Raw genomic sequence first — 22,316 nt, 5'->3', positions numbered from 1 at the left:
CCTTGAATTTTAATGTCTTCTAAATGGTCTAAATCATTAAGCAGCTAATGGAAAACGACTGCTGCTCGGACCCAGCTTGTTTGCCGTTTGCCCTGTAGCCGTGTGCGCCAGGCTGATCTCTGACTGATCCTGTTAACAGAGAAACTGATGTTAAAGACTGACGGCTCACTCTGCCAGCAGCAGCGTCATACTGGACTGAACGGGCAACCGAGCAAAAACGTCTGTGTGTGCGTGTGTGTACATAGAAAACGTTATAATAAATCAAACAGCTGTCAAAACATGTACATGTTCCTTTGGATGAGCCATTAAGCATGTGTGCATAACAGAGAGAGTGTTTCTGGACATCAGCCAATCAGTGACCAGCTTGTATGTATGTGTGTATGTTGCATCAAATCACTCCATCCTAGTGGTGACCTGAGTGTTGGGAAGGTCACTTTTCAAATGTTACAGGTTACAGATTCTCAGCTAAATATGTAATAAGAAATATAATTACGTGAATTACTACATCAGAGTAATGTAATTTATTATATCCGGTTACTCTCTGATTACTTTTATAACAAATGTTTTTAGATTAGATTAGATTAGATTAGATTAGCCTTTATTCATCCCACGGTGGGGAAATTCACAGTGTCAGCAGCAGCAGTTCACGCATACACATACACACACACTGGATAAAAGTATAAAGATATATAGAAATATAAAAAAATAAAAGATATAAAAAAGGAGAATATATATATATATATATATATATATACAGTATATACAAAAAGCAGTGTACATTGCATGATAAAAAAGGCTATTGCACATGATTTGGTTATAAAAATAAAAAAATAAAAAAGGAAATATTGCACTTTTTGTTTTTTCTTCATGATGGTCTACTGAGAGCAGGCTAGATTGTAAAGTCTGACAGCAGCAGGGAGGAAGGACCGGCGATGCCTTTCCTTGACTCATGGTGGGTGACGAAGCCTGTCACTGATGGAGCTTTCCAGGGCTCTTACAGTCTCATGTAGGGGGTGGGAGACATTGTCCATAATCGATGACAGCTTCGCCACCATCCTCCTGTCACCCACCACCTCCACAGGATCGAGGCTGCAGCCCAGGACAGAGCTGGCTGAGTATTGACAGTCCAGTCCAGCTTCTTGTTCAGATGAACAGCCAGGTACTTGTAAGAGTCCACAATCTCTATATCCGTTCCTTATCTGTTTTTAAAGGGGCTGGTGGCATGGCAGACTGCTTAGTAAGTTACAATTTTTCCTGTTGTTCTGATCCTTTTCCCTGTCGCCATTACCTCACCTGTGAGCGCTCTAATGCAGATAAAGACATTGAGAGCAGTTTAGCTTGTGGTTTATTGAAGAAAATGAACATACTTTTTAATGCTTTAGTGTCAGTATTTCTTTGTTCCTGTTTGTCTATCAGTCACTCCCATCCCTGCCCCTACACACACACACACACACACACACACACACACACACACACTGTTCAATACCCCCAATTTTGTTAAAGCCTGAATACACAGTTTGCAACGGTTAATTGTGGTTTAAATTTCACTGTAATATGTTTGGAAGAGTTTGATCAATAAAGTTGAGAAGATATACACTTTATTTATCAAGAATAAATCACATTGTCACAATCGTTTCATGAGAAGAGGTAAAAAACATTTTATTCCAACTTTATGGGCAACAGTGTGTATATAAACTCTGATTTAATTGGCAGATGAGAGGCGGTGCAAAGCACACACTGCCAAATGAATGCAGCCTCAATGTCTGCAGGCAGAGACAGCTCCGTGTGAGCCACCTTAACCCTCACGGCGTTATTGATAACAGTATATAAAGTAGTTTGAATCAATTCCACCATGATCAACTAAACACAAATTCTGCAGTGCACCAACAGTAATGCACAACGATAATCTAAAAATATACCGTAACATGTAACACTGTGAAAGACGTCTATTGACGCAATGGTCATCCAACCATGTAATGTGTGTGTGTGTGTGTGTGTGTGTTACCAAGGCTGTCATAACACTGAATTCATCCGTGGATGGCACCAACAGAATTTAGAGGGATTACTGAGCCCAAAACAAACAAATACACACTGAACAGATAACAGTGTTGTTGATTTTATGTAAAAGAAAACAGCAGCTCAACACTTTGATGCTTACACAGGTGTGTGTGTGTGTGTGTGACGTATTTACAGCATCTTTCGGCATGGGATAATGATAATGTAGCTAAATCTGTGTCAGCAATGTGTGCCTGTGCTTTAATTCAAAAACAACGTCTGGGCACTACTACGTACAATTTCAAAACACATTTTAACTTGAACAAAGTTTCTGAACAGACGAAACAGGAAAGTGACACTCAGGTCAGATTCAGACAGTGAATATTGTGCAACTTGAGGAACGTGCAGACTAGAGCACACAATCGCTCAAAGTCCTTTTGGCACCAAACCTGAGTCATTACACAAACACACACATTGAGTTTTCACACTCCAGCTCTGCACGTATCATATTATTAACGCCTGTCATCACTCATAAGTGTTTGCCTGCTCTGATTCATCAGCAAGGAACACAGCAGCTCAAACACTTCAAAACCACAATAAACAAACTATCTCACATCTATTGGATACATGACAGATCATAGTGACTTATAGCCAAATGCTTCTGTATGAAAAAGTGAACTAAAGTTTAAATGTTGTCCAAAACAACACAAACTAAGAGCTTAAACATTATCAATAGTGTGGACCAACAATATTTCAACATTGAAAAATGTTGTATCGAATATATCTGGAATAAATACGAGAGAAAAATACATGAAAAGGTGAAAGACAGAGTCCACTGAGGGTTGCACAGAGGAATTAAATTTTAAATTCAAAAATCAAAATCAAAACTCCCTCTTTGAGACAGGAGGATGTGACTGACAACATCCTGTATGTCTGAACATATGCACAGAGCTATTTCTTTCCTATTGTTAGTCTCCAATATGTTGTATGTGTTTATTGTTCTGTGATAAAATCTAGATAGTAATGACATGAGTGAGTAAAAAAATCAAAAAGTAAATAAATGAATGATATAAACACAGCAAGGCAATGATCAGAGGTGGTTGTATCAGAGGTGATAATAGTGAAACAAATAAAATAAATTAAAATTAAGAAGTAAAATAGTTTAAAAGAGCAAAGGGATAATTCTTGGAAAATGTTCTTTCATTCAATATATGAAAGAGTCTATAATTTTATTATTATATTACATATTATTGGTTTGCCTTCTTTTTTATCATGGCTGTTTTGTCTCTACCTCATCACAGTAATTTATCTGTTTCTATCACTTCTCCTCTATGTTGTATTTCTGCACAAACTCAGTTAACCAAATAAAAACTCTACTGCAGCTGACATCTTAACCAGCAGAGATGCATTCAATAAAGTGATCAACAAGTTGAACAAACTTGATCGCCTGTGGGAAGAAACAGACAGGTAAGGAGATGGATCTTTCTTAACTGCTCAGTATTAGTGTACAACTGCCCCACTTAGTGGCAACAATGAGAAACACAACATGTGATCAGGGCGGCTGACTCATGGAAGGATTTTAATGCCAAACGACACAAACAAAAGTCAAGGATGTGTAGTACACACACACGCAGAACTGTGTGCAGCAGACATACATTGTCATGACCATTATGTGGACAACAGAAGTGAACTCGTTTTGGATAAAGATGACAGCTTTAATGTGACGTTAAGGTGCAATTGTTGTGTCAGGTATATATGTGGAAAGTGGTCATAAATGTGTGTTGGAGATATATTGTCAGGAGCCAACGGTTGCCTAGCAACACTGCTGAGGAGAGCAGGAGTGATGCTGAAACAGTCGAAGTACAGGAGACTGGAGCTTAAATCTATGACCACATTAACAGTGCGCACAGGCATGGAAAAACATGCCACAGTACGGACACTGAGCCAGGCCTACATGTGAGAATATAAATGAGTATATAAAAAGAAATACAGTTATGCTTATATAAGATCAGATTAAAACTATCACGACTTTGTTGTTATTATGGCACTGTGTTGTTGTTATAGTAACTTCAGCGTCACCATTGATGAAAATATGGTAACAATTCAATGTTACAGTGTTTAAAAACAGATACAAGCTATTTTACATATGTTTTATTCATTTTTCTTCAACCGAAGTCTGTGTGTGTGTGTGTTAAACCTGAAACCAAACACTTTTAAAATTTGGAAAAACAACCAAATCTACCGCACAATTAACATATGCCAATACATAATGTGTCTAAAGGTGAGTTCACAGGCATCTCTGAATACCCATTTAAGGGCTTGACGATTTAAAAAAAATATGTACTATTGCACAATAATAACAAGACAAACCTTGTTCACAAGGAACCTGAAGTCAGAGGAAAAGCATCTGTCTCAGTGAAGACATTAATCAAGCATCTGTTATAGCCTCCAACAAGAGACCTTCATTAAAATTCAAAATAAGGTTAAATGGGTTTGAGCAATGGTTAGCTGCTAACAGTTAGCCTAGCTGCAATACATTTGTCAAGAGTTTAATTAACTTAAATGTTTCTGATGCTGAACTAGTCCTGCACATACACACCAGTGAGTGCAGCGTTCGTGAATGTTCCCCCAAACTTGTTATTTAATAACATTTGTTGATGTTGGTGTTAAAAAATAAAATGGCTGACAGCAGAGCGACCAGCAGCCGTTAGCCGTTAGCCGTTAGCGGCGTCGGTTAAAACCGTCACTCTCAGTGGTCGTTTCCGGGGAGTGTGTGTGTGTAGCCCTGTGGCCGTGGTGCTCCTGAACAGACCGCTGGTGTGCAGCTCCCGGGTGAATTTCCACCGCTACGGAGAGTTCCTCCACCGTCTCTGGCATAAGACATTCAACACAGGTCTAATTCAGCTTATGCTAGCCGAGCCCTCATCTCGGCCTGAGCGGACCGTTTGTCCCGGTAACGTTAGCGGTTGAACGGCTGCGGTTAGCCTCCAGAGATCAGAGAGACAGAGGAGGGATGTCCCGTGGGTAAGTGTGGGAAACAATAGCAGTACTGGATGTTTCCTTGTTTAAAAACACGTTTCGTATTATCGCTGTGAGAATTAAACTATAATGGTCGTTACAGCTGTGAATGAAGTGGTTTCTCTCCTATTTCTGTGTGTATCACTGTGAAAGTGAGACGGCCATTGCTTCCTCCTCATGTTAAAAGAGCCGCTGTTCTCTTGTCTCATGGCAGTGAGCTGGAAAAGCTGGACCCGGCTGTTTTCCAGAAGCAGTTGCATAATCTGCCGTGTAGGTAGGCTGTGTTCTCCCACTGCCATGCCAGCTAGCTTGAAACCGTCTCTGTTTCAATCATTAGCGTCAAAATAACACCAACACCGATTTGAATATTGTAAGGTGGGCAGGCAACATACACACGCCACTAGAGGCGCTTTACTGTCTGAACTTATAGTCAACGTTTCCTCAGGCGTGTTCGTTGGTTCCTGCTAGCAAAGTTAGCTAGCCTGAAGTTACAGTCCAGTTTGAATGTAAGTTAGTTCGTTTGTTTCTCAGTTTTGACTAATTAACCGCATTAAATTTGTCTTGAGAGTTGCCCAGTACTGTTTTAGATATATAGCTGAACGCTTCTAATTCGTGTCGAGGTGAATAGTTTAGTTTGCAGCAGCTAATGTTAGCCACTAAGCTATTTTAGCTATTCTGTGGACAGTTAAGCTAACGTTAGCTCTTGCTGTGTAGCACAAGAGACATGCTAGTTGAATAGGCTGTGCACACAGACCGTGTGAAGTGAAATACACAGGCTTTGTACACAAGGAAACGGTTACAAGCTAGCTAAGTGACAGTGGAGTTATATTTTGTTTATCCTTTATCTTGAACATGCAGTTGTTATGGTCTTACTAGCTGTGCGCAAAACAGCTGTGGCAACTTTGTTCCCCATGGCTTCAACAGGTACCAAGTTAAAAGGCAGGAGAGTAAAATTGGACTTCATTTGTTTCTAATAGTAAAAGAATAGAAACACAACTCTCAGTATACTGCAAGCTACAGCATATTTAATTAAAAATATAGTTAAATTCATACCTCTGAACTGAATATTATCATCATTGTAAAGATAGTGTTTATGGCAGACATGCTGTGTACGATTGCATTAGATTTTACTATACCCTATGTATCAGTCGATATTTGTGCACTTCAGTCTCGGTACCCTCTGCATTTCTTTTGCTTGTCCATAGATATTGATGCTAACATGCAGGTGATTTAAAATGCCAGCAGTGACAGCATTAGCTAGCAGTGTCTCAATCTTGGTCACGTTAAATGTAGCAGAGTAATATAAGTAATATAAAACTAAAGAGTAATATGCTTGCTGATGTTTTAAGGGGATAACTAAATGTGGCTTAGACATGTCTTTGCATCTATGCAATAAGAAATGAAAGACATTTAATTTAAATTATTAAAAATCACATTCTAATACTCAACAGCACGATTATAGAGTGCATATCAACCCCAATATATGTTCAATCAACACTATGTTTTGTGTGCCAAGTGCTCTAATTACTATCTAGCCTGTCCTCTCACTGTTTATATTCCCTATATGTTTAAATCCAGTGATATGTGTTTATTCTAATCATCTGTGTGGTTGCAGCATGGAAGAAGAAGGGGATGGTACTCTGTGCATTGATACTGACTCAGACACAGAGAAGCTGGATGGTACTCAGTGTAAAGTCAAATGGACTCGGGAAGAGGTAAGTGAAGACAAAACTGTCAACTGATTTGTATTTTTGAGACATTACACCCACTATAATTTCAAGTTTTTTATGTCATTGTCTAAAGTGTAATTCTGCACATGATTCTTGTTAAAAAATTATGTTCTGTTGAATGGCTGGTTCATTAGCTAATTTCACAAGTAACGGTTTTCCTGATATGTTTTACCTGAAAGCTGACCTTAAAGCTCACATAAAACCATACTGTTTCTGAACCTGTTTTTTGTTGTATGCAGGATGAAAATCTCAAAATCCTCATCACCAACTTTGGGAAAAAAAATTGGAAAACCATTGCCAGTTTTCTACCAGTAAGTACTAAGCAGGAGCAAAATCAGTCGAGTTAAGGCCTTTACACACTAGGGCCGACTCGTTAGAAATTTGGCCAACACAAATGTTGGCATAGCAGTGGAATAATCAAAAATACTAAGTGTAGTGGCCTGTTTTAAAAAAAAAAAAAAAAAAAAAAAAACAGAAACAAACAACACAAAAACTCTCTCTGATTGCTCTGATAGGGTCGGTCTGAATTCCAGTGTATGCACCGCTGGAAAAAGCACCTGGATCCTGACATAGTTAAGGGCTACTGGTCCAGAGACGAAGATGAAAAGGTGGAACAGTTACACAGAACATCTGATACTGATTTACTTTAAATGGAGTTTGTAGTTTATCCAGTATTGACCTGTCTCCTCTTGAATTCTTGTGTTTATGTATGTGTTTGCTCTGACACAGATAGTAGAGCTGGTGGCCAAGTACGGCACCAAGCACTGGTCTTTGATTGCCATGCACCTGAAGGGACGGGTGGGGAAACAGTGTCGTGAGCGCTGGCACAACCACCTCAACCCACTGGTGAAAAAGAGCTCCTGGACCAAGGAAGAAGACCTCATCATCTACAAAGCCCACTCCATTTTGGGGAACCGGTGGGCTGAGATCGCCAAGCTGCTTCCTGGAAGGTTGGTCGGTCAGCGTTGATTGATTTACTGAAATTTACCTAGTTGGATGACAGGCAGTCAAAAGCATCATTTGGTTGTTCTTAAAATAAGGGGGTGAATTTAACGACATATCAACCTGCTTTGGTCGGGGACGACAGAGAGACTTTAAAGTACATTTTTGATTCCTTTTGCAGGACAGACAATTCTGTGAAAAATCACTGGAATGCTACTATCAAACGTAAAGCAGAGTTGGGCTTGTACAAAGACGATGCTGACAGCATTTCCCTTGATATTCAACAGTTTGTAGAAGGAGAGGTACAGTATTTACTGAGTTTTAGCACACACAGTGTACGGCTCATTGTTTTCAGCTTTTACAGATTCTTTCAGATGTTCATTCAGATGTTTTTTTTTCTCAAAGATTTCTCAGTGAGCAAATTTGAAAAGATTATAAATAAATGAATAAATGCTTGATAGACATTAACATACCATCTAATCATTATGTGGGCTGTTGGTTAGACTGAAAAAAAGAAAAGCTTTGGTGCTGATTATAATATTATTATGATAATATTTGGCAGCAAAACACCATTGTGCACTGACATTATATGTTGTTTCAGGTTGACTTCAAGTGTGACGTCGTATTAGACTCTGAACCAGTAACCCCTAAAGTGGTAAGCTTGCTATAAATTTTCTCTTATGATTCAGATGTTTTAAATCTTTTACCCAAGGAGACACTTAAATTTTTCAGAGCTACATCAGTCAGATTACCAGTAGGGACCTCCCTAAGTTAATGTAATAATCATCAGTGTCATTTGGTTTTTAGAGGTGGTCTTGGATGCAAAACCATCAGTGAAATCGTCCTAAATGTTTTTATATTTTCCTCCATGATGTTTCTGGCTGGCAATTTGGTTTCATGCTCCTATTCTTTGCTGCAGGTCAGGCTGGAGAGTGACAAAAAGCAGAAGGAACATCAGAAAGTCAAGCAGAAGACTGCAGTTCCGCCTCCACAGACTTCAGCATCCTGGAGAGAGTTCTCCTCCCCAAGTCCCTCCTTGCCCCCTAGTTCGAGTTCCAGTCCCAGCTCCAGCTCAGGTGCTGCAACGGCGCCGGTGGAGCAGAAAAAGTTTGCAGATGCAACACTGAGGATGATTGCTGAAGATATGCTGCCACTCAGGTGAGATGTACTGTTAGTATCCTTGTTAGTTTGTTGTGCAAAGTTGTCAAAATGCCTAACTTTATTAATCCCAAAGTCAAAGATATGCTCTCATGAGTATTTCGTCCCTAGGTAATGTCTTTGAAGCAACTATTTTTGTGAATTTGTCAATTTACTGCAGTACAAAGCTAGTTGTCTATTTTGTATGCCTTTCAATGGACATCCAAATAGACATCCAGTCACCAGTGTAAATCATACACGCACACACACCATTTGAAAATACACAACACTAATGTACCTTCACTTTGTTCCCCACAGTTTTGTTGAAGGAGCAGGCTTCAGGTCATTCATGAGCACCATCAGCCCTGAATACCACAAGCTTTCCCAGCGTACCATGTGTCTACAACTCTATGATGATGTGGAGAGAACCGTCAAGCCTCAGCTCATCCGTGACCTTAAAGCCTGTCTTGCCAAAACCAAAGATGGTGAGAGTGCCATTCATGTCACCTTTGACCTCTGGGCCGGGAATCAATCCCATCCAGTGGAGGACCCCATCTGCATTGTGCAGCTCCACTTTATCAGTGATTCCTGGCAGATCCGCCGTCCCATTGTGGCCTTCCGTCACCTCACTCACAGAAACCTCATCACTGCCGTGGCCAGGGAGCTTGAGGGTGTGCTGTTGAGCTACGGCCTCTTTCCCCACAGCATCGGCTACGTGCTCGCCAACCAGGCCAAAGAAGTTGTGGCTGGGAACAACTTGTTCTGCGACTACAAGATCATGTGCTCCTCCAACAGGGGAGAACCGGATGGAGATGAGATGGTGGCATTTCTGTCAGACCAGATGTCTGACTCGGAGTCCCCCTTTTCAGAGCTGCAGATTGGGACCAGGACCAGCTGTGTGGCCAACACATTGCAGTTTGTGATTAAGGAGGCACTGAAGAACTCCAGGGTTGTGGAAAACCTGCTCTCGCAGGTCCACAACGTAGTGGCTTTTTTTAGAAACAGCGCCTATTGGAGCGAGGTAGGAGAGACAGAATTAAACAGATTTTTTTTAAGTGTATAATCCAGGTCAGCAACTCTGTTTTCTATTACAGATTTGATTTTACATCCAAAGTGTCTCATTCTTCTTATGACTTCATTAGATCTTCTTATTGACCCTTTCAAATTCAGTGTCCTGAAACATCAAGATTTGGTCAGAATGTTTTATGATAAAGTGTCCAAGCTTCCACATGAGAGAAATGTGCCTATTTTTCATGTGCAGGCACACACCAGACTGTATTAAGAGGAGATTCATTGAGATCAGAGATTTGTTTCCTGACTGGACAATTTCATTTCATTTTCTCATTTAGGTTTTGTTGAAAGAGTGCAACGTGTCGCTGTGCCCCTCCTCCAGCAACTGTCGCTGGAACTCCATGATTCTGTCTTTACGCCGTATGGTGCAGGAGTCCGCCTGGAGCGCCATCATGACTCTCCTCGCTCAGGCTCGAATAGAGGCTAACGATACAGCCAGTGCCCCGCCTTTGGTCATGGTCAAGAGGGAACAAGTGATTGACATCCTGGGTCTCCTCGAGCCCTTTGGGGAGGCCTTGCAGGTAAAGGAGAAAGTTTCTGAGTTGTGCTTCATGTATTATGAATGTAGCAGATTATAGTGTTTTTTTAAAAAAATCACATGTAAGACTCTTAAATATTACATTACTCGGGGATAAAAGAAGTATGGAAAAGTATTTCCTTCTTGTGTCCAGGTCCTGCAAGGAAATGGAGTGACCATCTCATTCATCATACCTTCCCTCATTGGCCTTGATAAGACCCTGGAGAGCCTCGTCACCAACTACGCCCACTTCAGCAAGGCTCTGCGCACAGGACTCCACACACACTTCCAGTCACTGATTCACCAGAAGGACATGATTCTAGCGGCTGTGCTCGACCCCAGGATCAAACTGCAGGTACTGAATTCTGACAGAAGCACTGCTGTTACTACTTTGCCATTTTGCAACCACAGCACAAATTAACTGTTACGTTGGGGTGCAGATTTGCATTAAATGATATCTTATACCCATTTTAATATTCTCTGTTTATATTGAGCTCTGTTACATATTTATGAATGCAATAAAGATAATACATATCATACCTACCTATACTCAGAATCACAATTCTCACCCTGGTTTGCTTTTTTCCCCCCAGCCGTTTTCTGATTCAAAACTGGAGGACCAATCAGGCATCCTAACATTCCCATCAAAGTGTCAGGCTCGCACCATTGTGGAGGCCACCTTAGGAAGCATGGAGGCCTCAGCATCTCCCTCTGTAGAGGCAGATAAAGAACAGACAAGTGAGGAGTTGAAATATGAGCAGGAAGATGAAGAGGAGGCCCAAACCAACATGTTAATGGAGACATCTGGCGGCAGCTCAGACGACGACACCTGCGACAGGGTCAGCGGAAATGACCTCAAGCGCAAGTCCATCTTTAACTTCCTCCAGCCGCCTGCAAAGACCATGAAGATGTCAGAGCTTGACACCTACCTATCAGAGCCACTGTTGGAGAGCAGCTCCAGTTTGTTGTACTGGAAATCTGCTACTCGGTTTCCCCAGCTCCAGGCCATCGCCAAGAAGCTGCTGGCAGTCCCGGCCACCTCAGGGGGCTTCGACCGGCTGTGTCCGATGGCAGCGTGTATAGTGAAAGCCAAGAGGAACCGCCTGCCACCTCACACCACAGAGAGACTGCTTCTATACAAAAACTCTTTAAAGACAAAGACTGGTAAAAAGCCCAGCGGGGTGGTTAAACACTGATGACAATTGGGTCTGTTCCATCCTCCATCCAAAGAACCTCCACACCTGCTTCTGCTTACTTCTCATATAGGATTTAACAGAAACTCTGCACCATAAATTGTGCTTGCACACCACTCAATTATGTTTCTTCACAAGCATCATGTTGTAGTGAACAGCAACAAAATAATCAAAGTTACATTGAAAATTGGGGAAATCTACTCAATATCTCAACAAGATGCTGCACAGTGGCTGAACTGCATTCCAAGAACAATATATAATAAATATCAGCATAAATAAAGCATAGCATAATTCAACACTGTGAAAATCTAATCTGAAAGTGTGAATTAAGATTCCTTTAAAAATGAAGTCCAGGGAAGTGAACAGGAACTTGACGTCACTCATTCAGACTTCAAACTAAAACGAGCTCCTCTGACGGCGACGTGCTGCTGCCTTCTTGCAGACAAAGGTCAAAGTCATCATGCGTAGGAATTATGTGTTTCTGTTGATGCAGAAATCAGACATTTATTGCTGTGCTGCTTGGCAGGTAAATTGCAATGAGTCCACAGATTCAGTGCCTGAAAAGTTTTAGTAAAACTTGGAGTTCCAGAAAGCTTACCGTCAGTTTCTGTAAGCTACTTTTTTTTCCCTTTCTTGTAATTTATTTGTTTTGTATACAGACAGACTGTGCATTAAAATTGAATTAGACTTTTCAACTCTTTGCAGAAGCCATGCTTATTTTATCAGTCTTTTTTTACAATTTTTAATTGGTCAGTGATGCTTTAAAGTTGTGGCAACGAACCTCAAGAGCCTTGATGACTTAACTGAATTGTTATGACAGATGGGAGTTGGTGTTGATGGGTTGAAGGTCTTTCTGTGCCATTCACCAGGTAGGCTTTTAAACAAACTTGAAGTTCATATTGAATGACCGCTAACTGATTTTATTACAGTGATGATTACTCATATTATGGAAATAAATGCCAGCATGAACTTGAATCTTCTGACCTCCTGTGTCTCCACATGGAAATATCCAGAATGTACTTCTATTAAAGAATAAAAACTGTTTCTCTACAGCTTCCACCTGTTCAAATCAATTTCTGAATACAACTAATACTGTAGTCAGGTGGGAACAGTAAGTGACTAAAGGGTGGAAGGATGGCCAATTAAGCATACAGAGTGATTTATCCTGAGAGCTCCAGACAAACGATTAGGAAAAATAAAATGAAAATAAATCAAAGACTTATTTTGATACAAGACATATCAGACATTAATTAAGTATTTGACTGAAATGCCAAACATTTGCGTGGTGTTACTGTAATGTTTTCGTTCATACACCTGTATGATGTGTCTTAAGGAGACTTTTAAGTGAAAAGTGCTTCCGTATTATTTCTCAGTGCTCATCAGTGATTGGCTGGACAGACCGTTACGTCAGAGGAAAACAATGCGTCAGCTTCTACTTCCGGAGTCACGACCCCTCCTCTGCCATGTGCAATGGTGGAAAAGTAACCATGAAGCTGCTTTAATGGAAACCTAAATAAGAAAACTAACGCCGCTCAGAGAGGAAGAAGCTTCGACAGGTTGAGGAATGTGTCAGACCAGCTGTCACAACTAAATCATAAAGTAGTGAAGTAGTCCGGCAGGTTACCTAGCTAAACGTTAGCTTTCGCTATGGCTCTGTACTTAAAAGCAGCTGAGATCCTGGAGAACGCCGAGAAGAAGCAGGGCGCTTTGAAAACTCTGGTTTACGACAGCAAATTTGCGAACATCAAGCAGCTGTTTGCTCTGGTTTGTGAGACTCAGAAGTTTTCTTCCATCCTGGAGGAGATCATTGAGTCCGCCAAGCTGCTCAAACAGACCAAGCTGAGGATGCCCCTGGCCAAGGTGCTGGTGTACGACCTGCTCATTGGCCGGGGAGTGAAGTGCGGCGGCTCCTGGAAGACCATGATGCAGAAGCACCGGCCCAGGCTGCAGGCGGTGCTGGCCCGCATGAAGGTGAAGCAGAAGGTCACCAAGAATGAAGACCTACTCCCGGCCAGCGTCAAGCGGCCCACCGGGGACTCGCTGCCCAGGTATGTGCGTGTGAACACCCTGAAGACCACCGTGGAGGATGCTGTGGACTACCTGAAGAGGGATGGCTTCCCCTACCTGGGACAGGCCTGCAGGCTAGATGACTTCACCCTGAAGGGGAAAGTCTTTGTCAAGGACCTGCATCTGCCTGAGCTGCTGGTCTTCTCTCCTAAAACTGACTTCCATGACCACTTCCTGTACAAAGCCGGCCACATCATCCTGCAGGACAAAGCCAGCTGCCTCCCCGCCTACCTCCTCAACCCCACACCCGGTAGCCATGTCATCGACGCCTGCGCCGCCCCCGGTAACAAAACCAGCCACCTGGCAGCCATCATGAAGAACAAGGGCAAGCTGTTTGCTTTTGATCTGGATGCCAAGCGTCTGGCCACCATGTCGACTCTCCTGCTCCGAGCTGGGGTCACCTGCCAGCAGCTGGCCAACCAGGACTTCCTGAAGGTGGACCCTGACAGCCCAGTGTATAAAGATGTAGAGTATGTCCTGCTGGATCCATCCTGCAGCGGATCAGGTAGGTGAAGTCACCAGAAACCAGAACACAAGTGTGTCTATACAGGATTAAACATAACTCCTATAATCTTTGTGTGGGGCTCAGGTATGGTGTGTCTCCGGGATGGTGCGTCCTCTGCTGACCAGGAGAATATTCAGGCCCGTCTGGCCTCCTTGGCCTCCTTCCAGCTGCGGTGCCTGAACCACGCCCTCAGGTTCCCTCGTCTGAAGCGCCTGGCCTACTCCACCTGCTCCATCCACAGCCAGGAGAACGAGGAAGTCGTAGCGGCCTGTCTGCAGCAGAACCCCGGCTTCAGGTAGCAACAACCCACTTTCTCAAACTCAAAAAAAAACTTGATGATGTGCATGTGATGAGCATGTGCGCTTCCTGCTATTCTCTTACATTGGCTGTCTGGGTCATGCATCTTGGAGCGTTTGCATCCATCCCTTGATTTAAATTTCTTTTCAGACTCTCTGCTTTGCCTTTCAATATAATTCTGAGTGGAACAGTGGGCCAGAGTGAAGATGTGGAATCAGATATCAGTCTGTGAACGTGTGGATTTTACTGTTGGACTTGATAAAAATCAGTGTTCAGCTCCCTGAATGCGTCTGCGTTTCCTCCTCCAGGTTGGTTCCCCTGCTGGCTCAGTGGCCTGAACGAGGCCTGGAGCCGCTCACTCAGTGTCTGCGTGCCAGCACCACCAAGACCCGCACGCACGGCTTCTTCGTGGCTCTGCTGGAGAAACACAGTGAGGCTGGGCAAACGACGCAGGAGCCAGCGGTGCAGATAAGGTAAATACTGGGGTGACTTATAAAGTTTTGATATATAATAAAACAGTATGCAAAGTTATCAATCCTATTGAATGTATTAAATAAAGTTTGAAATCTTATTGAATGTGTCTTTTAAAAAAAAAAAAAAAAAAATGTTTTTGTAAAATCTTGAGCTTGAAATGGAATTTGGGATATTGTTCATTAATTCAAAGGTTCCCACACAGCACTAGTCTTCTGCCACAGGACTGTAGTTGACAAATATAGCAAAACTTTATGAGAATATTTTACAGGTTGTAATGCAGACAAGCAGTCGTTTAATTTTGAAATTAGATGAGCAGTTTGACTTTTGCCGTCTGCTCTGTCGCAGCAAGCCGGAGGCGACGCCACGCGACCCGTCCTCCTGTGAGAAGAGACCTGCAGCCTCTGAAGACGAGTCTGAAGCCTCAGAGACGGAGGACACACCAGCGCCTGCACCAGGACAGTCTGATGGTACTCCAGGCAAGAAGAGGAAGAGGAGGAAGAAGAAGAAGAAGAAGAAGACTGCAGCAGCAACAACAGTGGAGTGATAATATTAAAACTTGGTCTGCTTACTGCATGTTGTCTGGAGGGACCGGTTTGTAATATGGAGGAATGTATCTGAAAAGTAAAGATTATTAATTTTTTTTTACTCTATTGAGTCTCTGTGCGTCTTTATTGCCAGATGTTCTCTTGGTTTCTGTTCTGTCCAGAGAAGTGACAGGTTTTGTCCAGCAGGGGGCAGCAAACCAGCAGCCAACCTGCCGAAGAAGAAGTTTACATCCGGCCAAACAGAGCTGCTTATTGGTTGGCGTTTGTGACACGCTTATGCAAAACATTTTGTAACTGTGTTTTGGAGACCCGGTGGTTTATGTGTGTGTGTTGTCCAAAACGTAAAGTAAGTAAATGTCACTGTTCATATCCTGCAGCAGTAAACAGATTAATGCATCGAGTTGATCGACAGTTCTGCACTGATGCGACTAGAAGAATAAACTGTTTTTGCTCTTCATCAACCATGCAGGAAGGACAGTCACTGTGTGGCTGTGATCAAACCAAACTCCGGTCCTGAAAGCAGGATGGTGCCCAAAGTGAGGCTGTCCGGAGGTCTGGAGGTGTGCCGCGTCCTGAACGGGATGTGGCAGGTGTCCGGGGCGCACGGAGCGGTGGATAAAGCCAAAGCAGGTAAACACTGACCCAGATATCATGGAGATATGGCAGATTGTGCCAGTTCATAAAAGCAGTCGTGAAAACACAGGTGGCTGTTGGGAAAGTGGTGGATAATTAGGCTACACTCAGTCTGTCCACAGTTTATTTGTTGTCAAAGCAGATCAACTACAAATACGCTCTCAGGGCGTCATGGTTTTAATCTTAGTTGCAGCAGTATGGGGTTAAACTGTGTCTCACGTTGTAACAGAAGACTGAGAAAGTTTGAGCAATTAAAGGAAAATGTAAAAAGTGCTCAAATGTAGATGAAAACAGATTCTGTAAATAATTTGTTAATGTTTGTGATGCAGCATTGTGAAAACTACCCTCTTAAACTACCTGTTGCATAGCCTAACTGTACTCCAAATAATAATAATAATGATAATAATAATGATTAGAATAAACCATTTTACCTCAAGTGTTTCCTTCCTGTCTCTCCAGTTGAAGACATGCAGGCCTACGTAGACGCTGGTCTGACCACATTTGATATGGCAGACATTTATGGGCCTGCAGAGGAAATATTTGGACTCTTCAACAGCCAGGTACTCAAAACACACACGCACAAACACACACACACACACACGTTTAAAGACAGGACTTCTCTCACCAGATGTGATTAGATAAACTCACTCATGCATGCAGTGTTACCTGTTTTCAGTGCTTGACTTCATCATCAGGGGTGTAATGACACGACTGAAGGGGCGACAATATGGCAAAATGTTGCAGTAACAATCAGATGAAAGCTTTTAAACCGGTAATTTTGTTATTACAACCAGATAAGCCGAAGGTTAATTGTAATTTAGACGCCTTTTTGAAGAATGTACTTAATTTGGTTAGTATTTGTTATACTTCAGCCATGCTGTCGTTTTCCTATTACTGTATGTTCTCTGCTTGTGCTCCATACCATGTGATCATCCTGAGTCACATAAAAATAAATGACATAAAAGACTTTATTTAGTTTTTTACTGAAGCACACACTTGTCATTCATACTGTATTTTTGCTGTAAGCTCAGTCCTGCCAGTTATTGATTCTTTTTTTTCTGTGATCTCCACAGAGCTGCAGATACTCGACACACACATTAAGAAATGCTCTTGCACACACAAGTATTCACAGTAGCTAATGCTTTGTCTGCATGTCTTGTACACTCTCACACACACACACACACACACACACACACACACACAAACATGCCCGTGCACTCAGAGGGGTCCCAGTGTGGCTCCGATCAGAGCTGCAGCGGCTGATGTGCTGTGACAGTCTAATGGTATCGACCATGGTTTCAGCCGTTCACCTGGAATAATGTGCAGAGACACAGAGAGCTCTTCTCCTATAAAACCTCTTTTTACTCCCTGTTTCACATTTTATATATTGTTACAGATGCTTTTCAGGCTGTTATAATTAAACAACACACATTTCTTAGTACTGCAGCCCTTTAAAATTGCTTTTCACTATTGTTGGCAGCGAAAAACAGTAAAAAACTATGCAGTAGTTAATAATTTACAAGATATTTAGCATGATAATATTAGACTATAAATGGAAGCTACAGAGACAAGACATAGCTCAATTCAAATTTTCTTTGTCTGATCTGTAGCTGAAGTCCTCTGGGAATGACCCGCCTGCTCTGCAGAGTCTGACCAAATATGTGCCAAGACCAGGACCAATGGACCGCAAGGTGAGCCACTGACAACTCTGTCGACGCGCTCACCCTCCGTCTGTCGTGTTTTATAGTGAGAATAGTTTTATCCACTAGAGAGCAGTGTGTCTCTTTTATAAAGACCTGGAAGGTCTTCTTACTGGTCCACTGAACTAATGTAAAACCACACAGAAAAGCCTTTGTCCGTGTTGAGTCCTCTTCAATGATTCCCTCTAGGTCCTTTGTTTTACGAGGTCCTTACGTTACGGAAGTATCAACTTTAGATTTATTCATGGTTGTATGTGTACTAAAACATGATTGTTAGGAAAACGCAGTATCCACGCAATATGTTGCAGTTGAAAACAATTTAGAGGATTTATTTGCACCATTGCATGCAAATAAATAAACTGTAAACAAAGAGAGCACACACAAGTTGATTTTTCAACAGTGAAAAGTCCTGATTAGCATATAAGCAATAACAACAATAGAAATACAGAACCTAAAAGATTAATTACCATCAGCTGATATATCTGTATTAGATTTTAAACAAAGATTGATATCAGCCTCTAAAGTCCAGTATCGGTCTGTGCTGTGGTATTGTCTCACACTGTATGTTCGTGTTGATGGATGCAGACAGACAGAATCTGGACCTTCCCGGCAGAATGAAACTCTGCTCATTACATTTTATATGAGTAGAAACAGGTGCTAAAGTGTCTCACTGTGTGTGTGCAGGTGGTGGAGAAGGCGCTGCAGCGCTCCATGACCCGGATGCAGGTGGACAGTCTGGACTGTGTTCAGTTCCACTGGTGGGACTACAGAGACAAAAGATACCTGGACGCACTGGGACACCTGTCCGACCTGCAGCAGGAGGGACTCATACGTACGTAAGAAGAGACAACAATAGCAGAACATACCTGGATACTTTTTATACACGCAAAAATATTTAAGTCTGACCGATATATCATCATAGATATCAGTATTCGTACAGTATGATGGCAAATTGCAAAATACTAATGTTTTATAGGCTGCATTTGATGTAGATTTCAGTTGAAATGGTAATTTGACAAAATAACATTAACCCAAAGTCCACTTACTAACTTTTTTTTTAGGATCTTTCAAATGCATCTTATGGTCTTCATCAGCTCCTGGAGTTTTTATTAATCTTAACACAAAACCAAAAGTTTGATGAATTTCTTTAAAACTTATTATTTGATTATTTTAGCTCTACAATATCAACATTTTCTTTTTTAAAAATTGGGCTCTAGCGCTGATCACACATGGGTAAGGCAGTATAGTATGTCTATTTCTGGTTGCTCTCTCCTGTTAAACAGAGATCATTCCAGAGATCATTCTTTTTAAAATTTTGAGAAGACTTCAAGGTCTCACCCGTTTTTCCCCTTTTCCCCTCAGGAGAGCTCGCCCTCACTAACTTTGACACACAGAGGCTGCAGGAGATCACCGACAGAGGCATCCGCATCTCCAGTAACCAGGTATCACTTCTACCATCCGTCAGACTGTCAGGGTTTCTCTCTCCTGCTCCGTCAGCGTGTCTGTTAACCATATTTTTGTATTTTATGTATCTGTCGTGCAGGTTCAGTACTCTGTGATCGATCACCGACCTGCAGTGAAGATGGAGCAGTTCTGTTTGGCTAACAACATTCTGCTCCTCACTTATGGCACTCTGGGTGAGAGACAACACACGTCTTTAAATCCAGTCATGATATATATATATATATATATATATATATTTTATCATTTGCAGTACTTAAACGCATCATTCCAGTGGAGAGTTACAAAGCTGTACATTTTTAATGATAGAAGCAGCACATTTTCCATCATGGTGTAAGGATGTAAAATGGTGGTTTTCTAAAATGGAGTCAGTTGTCGTGATGACACATCCTCTGCCCTCCGCCTCCATCACCTTCTCTCCTTCCTCTCTGCATCACGTCCTCCTCCTGACCTCAATGGTCTTCATCTCTACCCTATTTTTTTTCTCCACTGCTTCTCCCCTCCCTTCTCATGTTTTCTCGCTACCTTCTCACGCTTCACCCCCTTCCTCCTCTCCGCTCCATCTCCTTATTCCTGTCACCTCGTCTTCCCACTCCTCCCTCCACGCCATCCTGTAATTCCTCCTCTTATCCTCTCTCGCCAACCTCCCCGACTGCTTTAACTCCTCCATCCCTCTTTTTTTTCTCCGTCACTGTCCTCTCTTAGCTGGTGGTCTGCTCTCAGAGCGTTATCTGGGGAAGGTGGAGCCTCATTCCAAGGCGGAGCTCTACACCGCCTCCCTCTCTAAGTACAAGAACATGATCGACTCTTGGGGTGGCTGGAGCCTTTTCCAGGACCTCCTTGTCACCTTGGAGATGGCTGCCAAGAGACATGACTGCTCAGTGGCCAGCGTGGCAACACGTTACGTGCTGGATCGCCCTGCAGTGGGCGGGGTCATCGTAGGCTGTCGGCTGGGCGTTGCAGGGGCGGGGCAACACATCAGCGACAGTCTGCGTAGCTGCAGCCCTGACCTGAAGCTGACGGCAGAAGATCTCGACGCCATAGAAGCAGTGACGCGCCGCTCCAGGGACCTCGTGGCGCTCATCGGGGACTGCGGTGATGAGTACAGGAGCTAAAGGGGGGGCATTAACTGAGGGGATGTGACAGATGGGGTGAGGAGTAAGAGAGGAGAAACATCTCAAGACAAAACAACCCCATACTGGAAAAAAATAAAATACAACTGCTGATCAATTCAATCCTCCATTAAACTATATGCCACTTTTGCTGATTTTGATCCGTAGTTATATGGATATATAATAATTTAGTTTCTGTGCACAAAGACTGAAGCTGCTTTTTTGTTTTATGCATTATAAAGGCCATCCAGTAAGGTTTTAACTCCCCTCTTCCTTTTTAGACGGCCTCTGAGGATTATGTGCTTCAATACAAGGTGCAGTTATTTTACCATCTGAATATTTGATGCCATTGAACACTTTTCTCCTACAGCGCATGCTCACACTGCCTAAGTGGCTTTTAATGTGGGAGAGAAGCTTCTCATTCAGGCTTGAATACAGTTGCACTGAGAGGCACAAACACACAGTATTAAGTGTTTACATTCAAGAGTCTTTTTAGTCTTTAAATTACAGAATTAGGATAATTAAGCATCTCTTCCTTAGTTGTTCAAACTATCATTTTAATAATATATTTTTATGTGCATAATACAGAGTTATATCAGGTTAATAATGGGATTCTGAACTAGTGTTTCTGCTGGTAAAGGTAAATAAATTTCTTAGCAGTACTTACCAGTACAGTAGTGCTTAATTTAAGGATCATTTCACCTAAATCATTAAACACATTTTCTCACAAAACAGTATCTAACCATGCAGATGGTTCACAGCGAGCTCTGGATTATCCTGACTAAATTGGAAAGAGGCATAATTTTTTTTTTTTTGGAGAATCAGAAATTCAAATCTGAATGCTCCTGTATTGTCTCTGTATCGCTTTGGTCCCAAATGTGGATGTTTCTCAAAATGTATATATATATTTTTATTGTAATTTAGGGGCACTGACCCATTAAAATGATACAATGAGACAATGTACTGTACATTGATATTCCTTTGTGTCTGAGAAACTGGCCATGAGGTAGACAGTTAGCGCGTGTGTGTGTGTGTGTCCGGGGGGGGTGGGGGCTCAGTGACTTGGAAGGAAGTGGGGAACCCTGTAGCACTGTCTGACCCTATATGCATGACGACAAAGTACATACACACACAAATGCTGATGAAATGTTAGACTTCAATCATCCTTTAAAATTTCACTTAAATGCTAGAAGCGTGTCCTGCCCTGTATGAATGGTGAGGAGGTGTGACGGCCTGGACTGTGCGTGTTCTTGCGGTTTCAGTGGATGAGCGCTTAATAAGTGTTTATCATGTACAGGCTGTATGTATTTAAAGCATCTGTGAGTTTTGAAGGTGCTGAAGTGGCAGCAATTTAGTTTGACAGGAGGTGTGTGAGCCACCCCACATGTGTTCATATGTACGTGTGTGTGTGTGTCTGTGCATTAGTGGAGAAGAATCCATACGACAGATTGACAGATATAAGGACAGATGCTTAGACGGCTGTCGGGCCGAAACGCCCAGCCTGTCGGCGCTCCCAGCACCTACAGCATGAACCGTACGAACATACACACACAATCTGTCAGGCCATTTTACTTTCCTCCTTCACGCACAGCTGACACGCTCGTCCACCTCAAAGACCAGACAGACTCCTGCTGCGCTATAGGAGCGAGGTCAAAGGTCGTCCCAAACATCACATCCAATCTTCTGTGGTCCTTCTCACCAGCTGGAGTTCAGTCAGTACAGTGTACAGAGGACTGTGAGGCACAACAGGACAGCACTGTTAGTTACAAACAAACACACATTTAGAAACAATTTAAAACAACTACTTACACTTGACTGAAGCTTTGTGCAGCATCAGTAGAGTTTTTTCAACTTCTGCATAAAAAAACAATTAAAAAAATCAGCAAGAATTCTCAAATCAACAAGGAGATGACAGAAAA

General features: G+C 42.2%; 3 protein-coding genes across 6 annotated transcripts; all 3 read left to right on the top strand.

Annotated features, from left to right (window-relative positions):
• The first annotated feature begins 4,783 nt into the window (after positions 1–4,783).
• mybl2a (v-myb avian myeloblastosis viral oncogene homolog-like 2a) lies at positions 4,784–12,298 on the top strand. 4 transcript variants are annotated; one of them, XM_070840171.1, is made up of 13 exons: positions 4,784–5,019; positions 5,228–5,283; positions 6,629–6,728; positions 6,983–7,054; positions 7,259–7,351; positions 7,473–7,693; positions 7,867–7,987; positions 8,287–8,340; positions 8,605–8,843; positions 9,141–9,843; positions 10,172–10,414; positions 10,565–10,765; positions 11,004–12,298. In XM_070840171.1, exons 3-13 carry the CDS (start codon positions 6,630–6,632, stop codon positions 11,604–11,606), a joined length of 2,649 nt encoding a protein of 882 aa, XP_070696272.1. In that variant the 5' UTR covers positions 4,784–5,019; positions 5,228–5,283; position 6,629; the 3' UTR covers positions 11,607–12,298. The 4 variants fall into 4 exon arrangements, with proteins under 4 accessions (XP_070696272.1, XP_070696270.1, XP_070696271.1 ...); XM_070840169.1 differs by having other exon boundaries at positions 5,228–5,287; XM_070840170.1 differs by lacking the exon at positions 5,228–5,283.
• A 762-nt stretch (positions 12,299–13,060) lies between these two features.
• Positions 13,061–15,591, top strand: nsun5 (NOP2/Sun RNA methyltransferase 5). Its single transcript, XM_070839680.1, has 4 exons — positions 13,061–14,175; positions 14,260–14,470; positions 14,781–14,945; positions 15,292–15,591. Exons 1-4 carry the CDS (start codon positions 13,251–13,253, stop codon positions 15,488–15,490), a joined length of 1,500 nt encoding a protein of 499 aa, XP_070695781.1. The 5' UTR covers positions 13,061–13,250; the 3' UTR covers positions 15,491–15,591.
• Positions 15,592–15,975: 384 nt separating this feature from the next.
• LOC139209982 (uncharacterized) lies at positions 15,976–20,515 on the top strand. The gene is made up of 7 exons (XM_070839923.1): positions 15,976–16,121; positions 16,584–16,684; positions 17,735–17,815; positions 18,509–18,656; positions 19,187–19,266; positions 19,368–19,461; positions 19,991–20,515. Exons 1-7 carry the CDS (start codon positions 16,016–16,018, stop codon positions 20,398–20,400), a joined length of 1,020 nt encoding a protein of 339 aa, XP_070696024.1. The 5' UTR covers positions 15,976–16,015; the 3' UTR covers positions 20,401–20,515.
• The last annotated feature ends 1,801 nt before the right edge of the window (positions 20,516–22,316 follow it).

This window comes from Pempheris klunzingeri, chromosome 11 (genome assembly GCF_042242105.1).
Source record: "Pempheris klunzingeri isolate RE-2024b chromosome 11, fPemKlu1.hap1, whole genome shotgun sequence".
Lineage (NCBI taxonomy): Eukaryota > Metazoa > Chordata > Actinopteri > Acropomatiformes > Pempheridae > Pempheris > Pempheris klunzingeri.
This window is presented reverse-complemented; position numbering and strand designations above follow the sequence as displayed.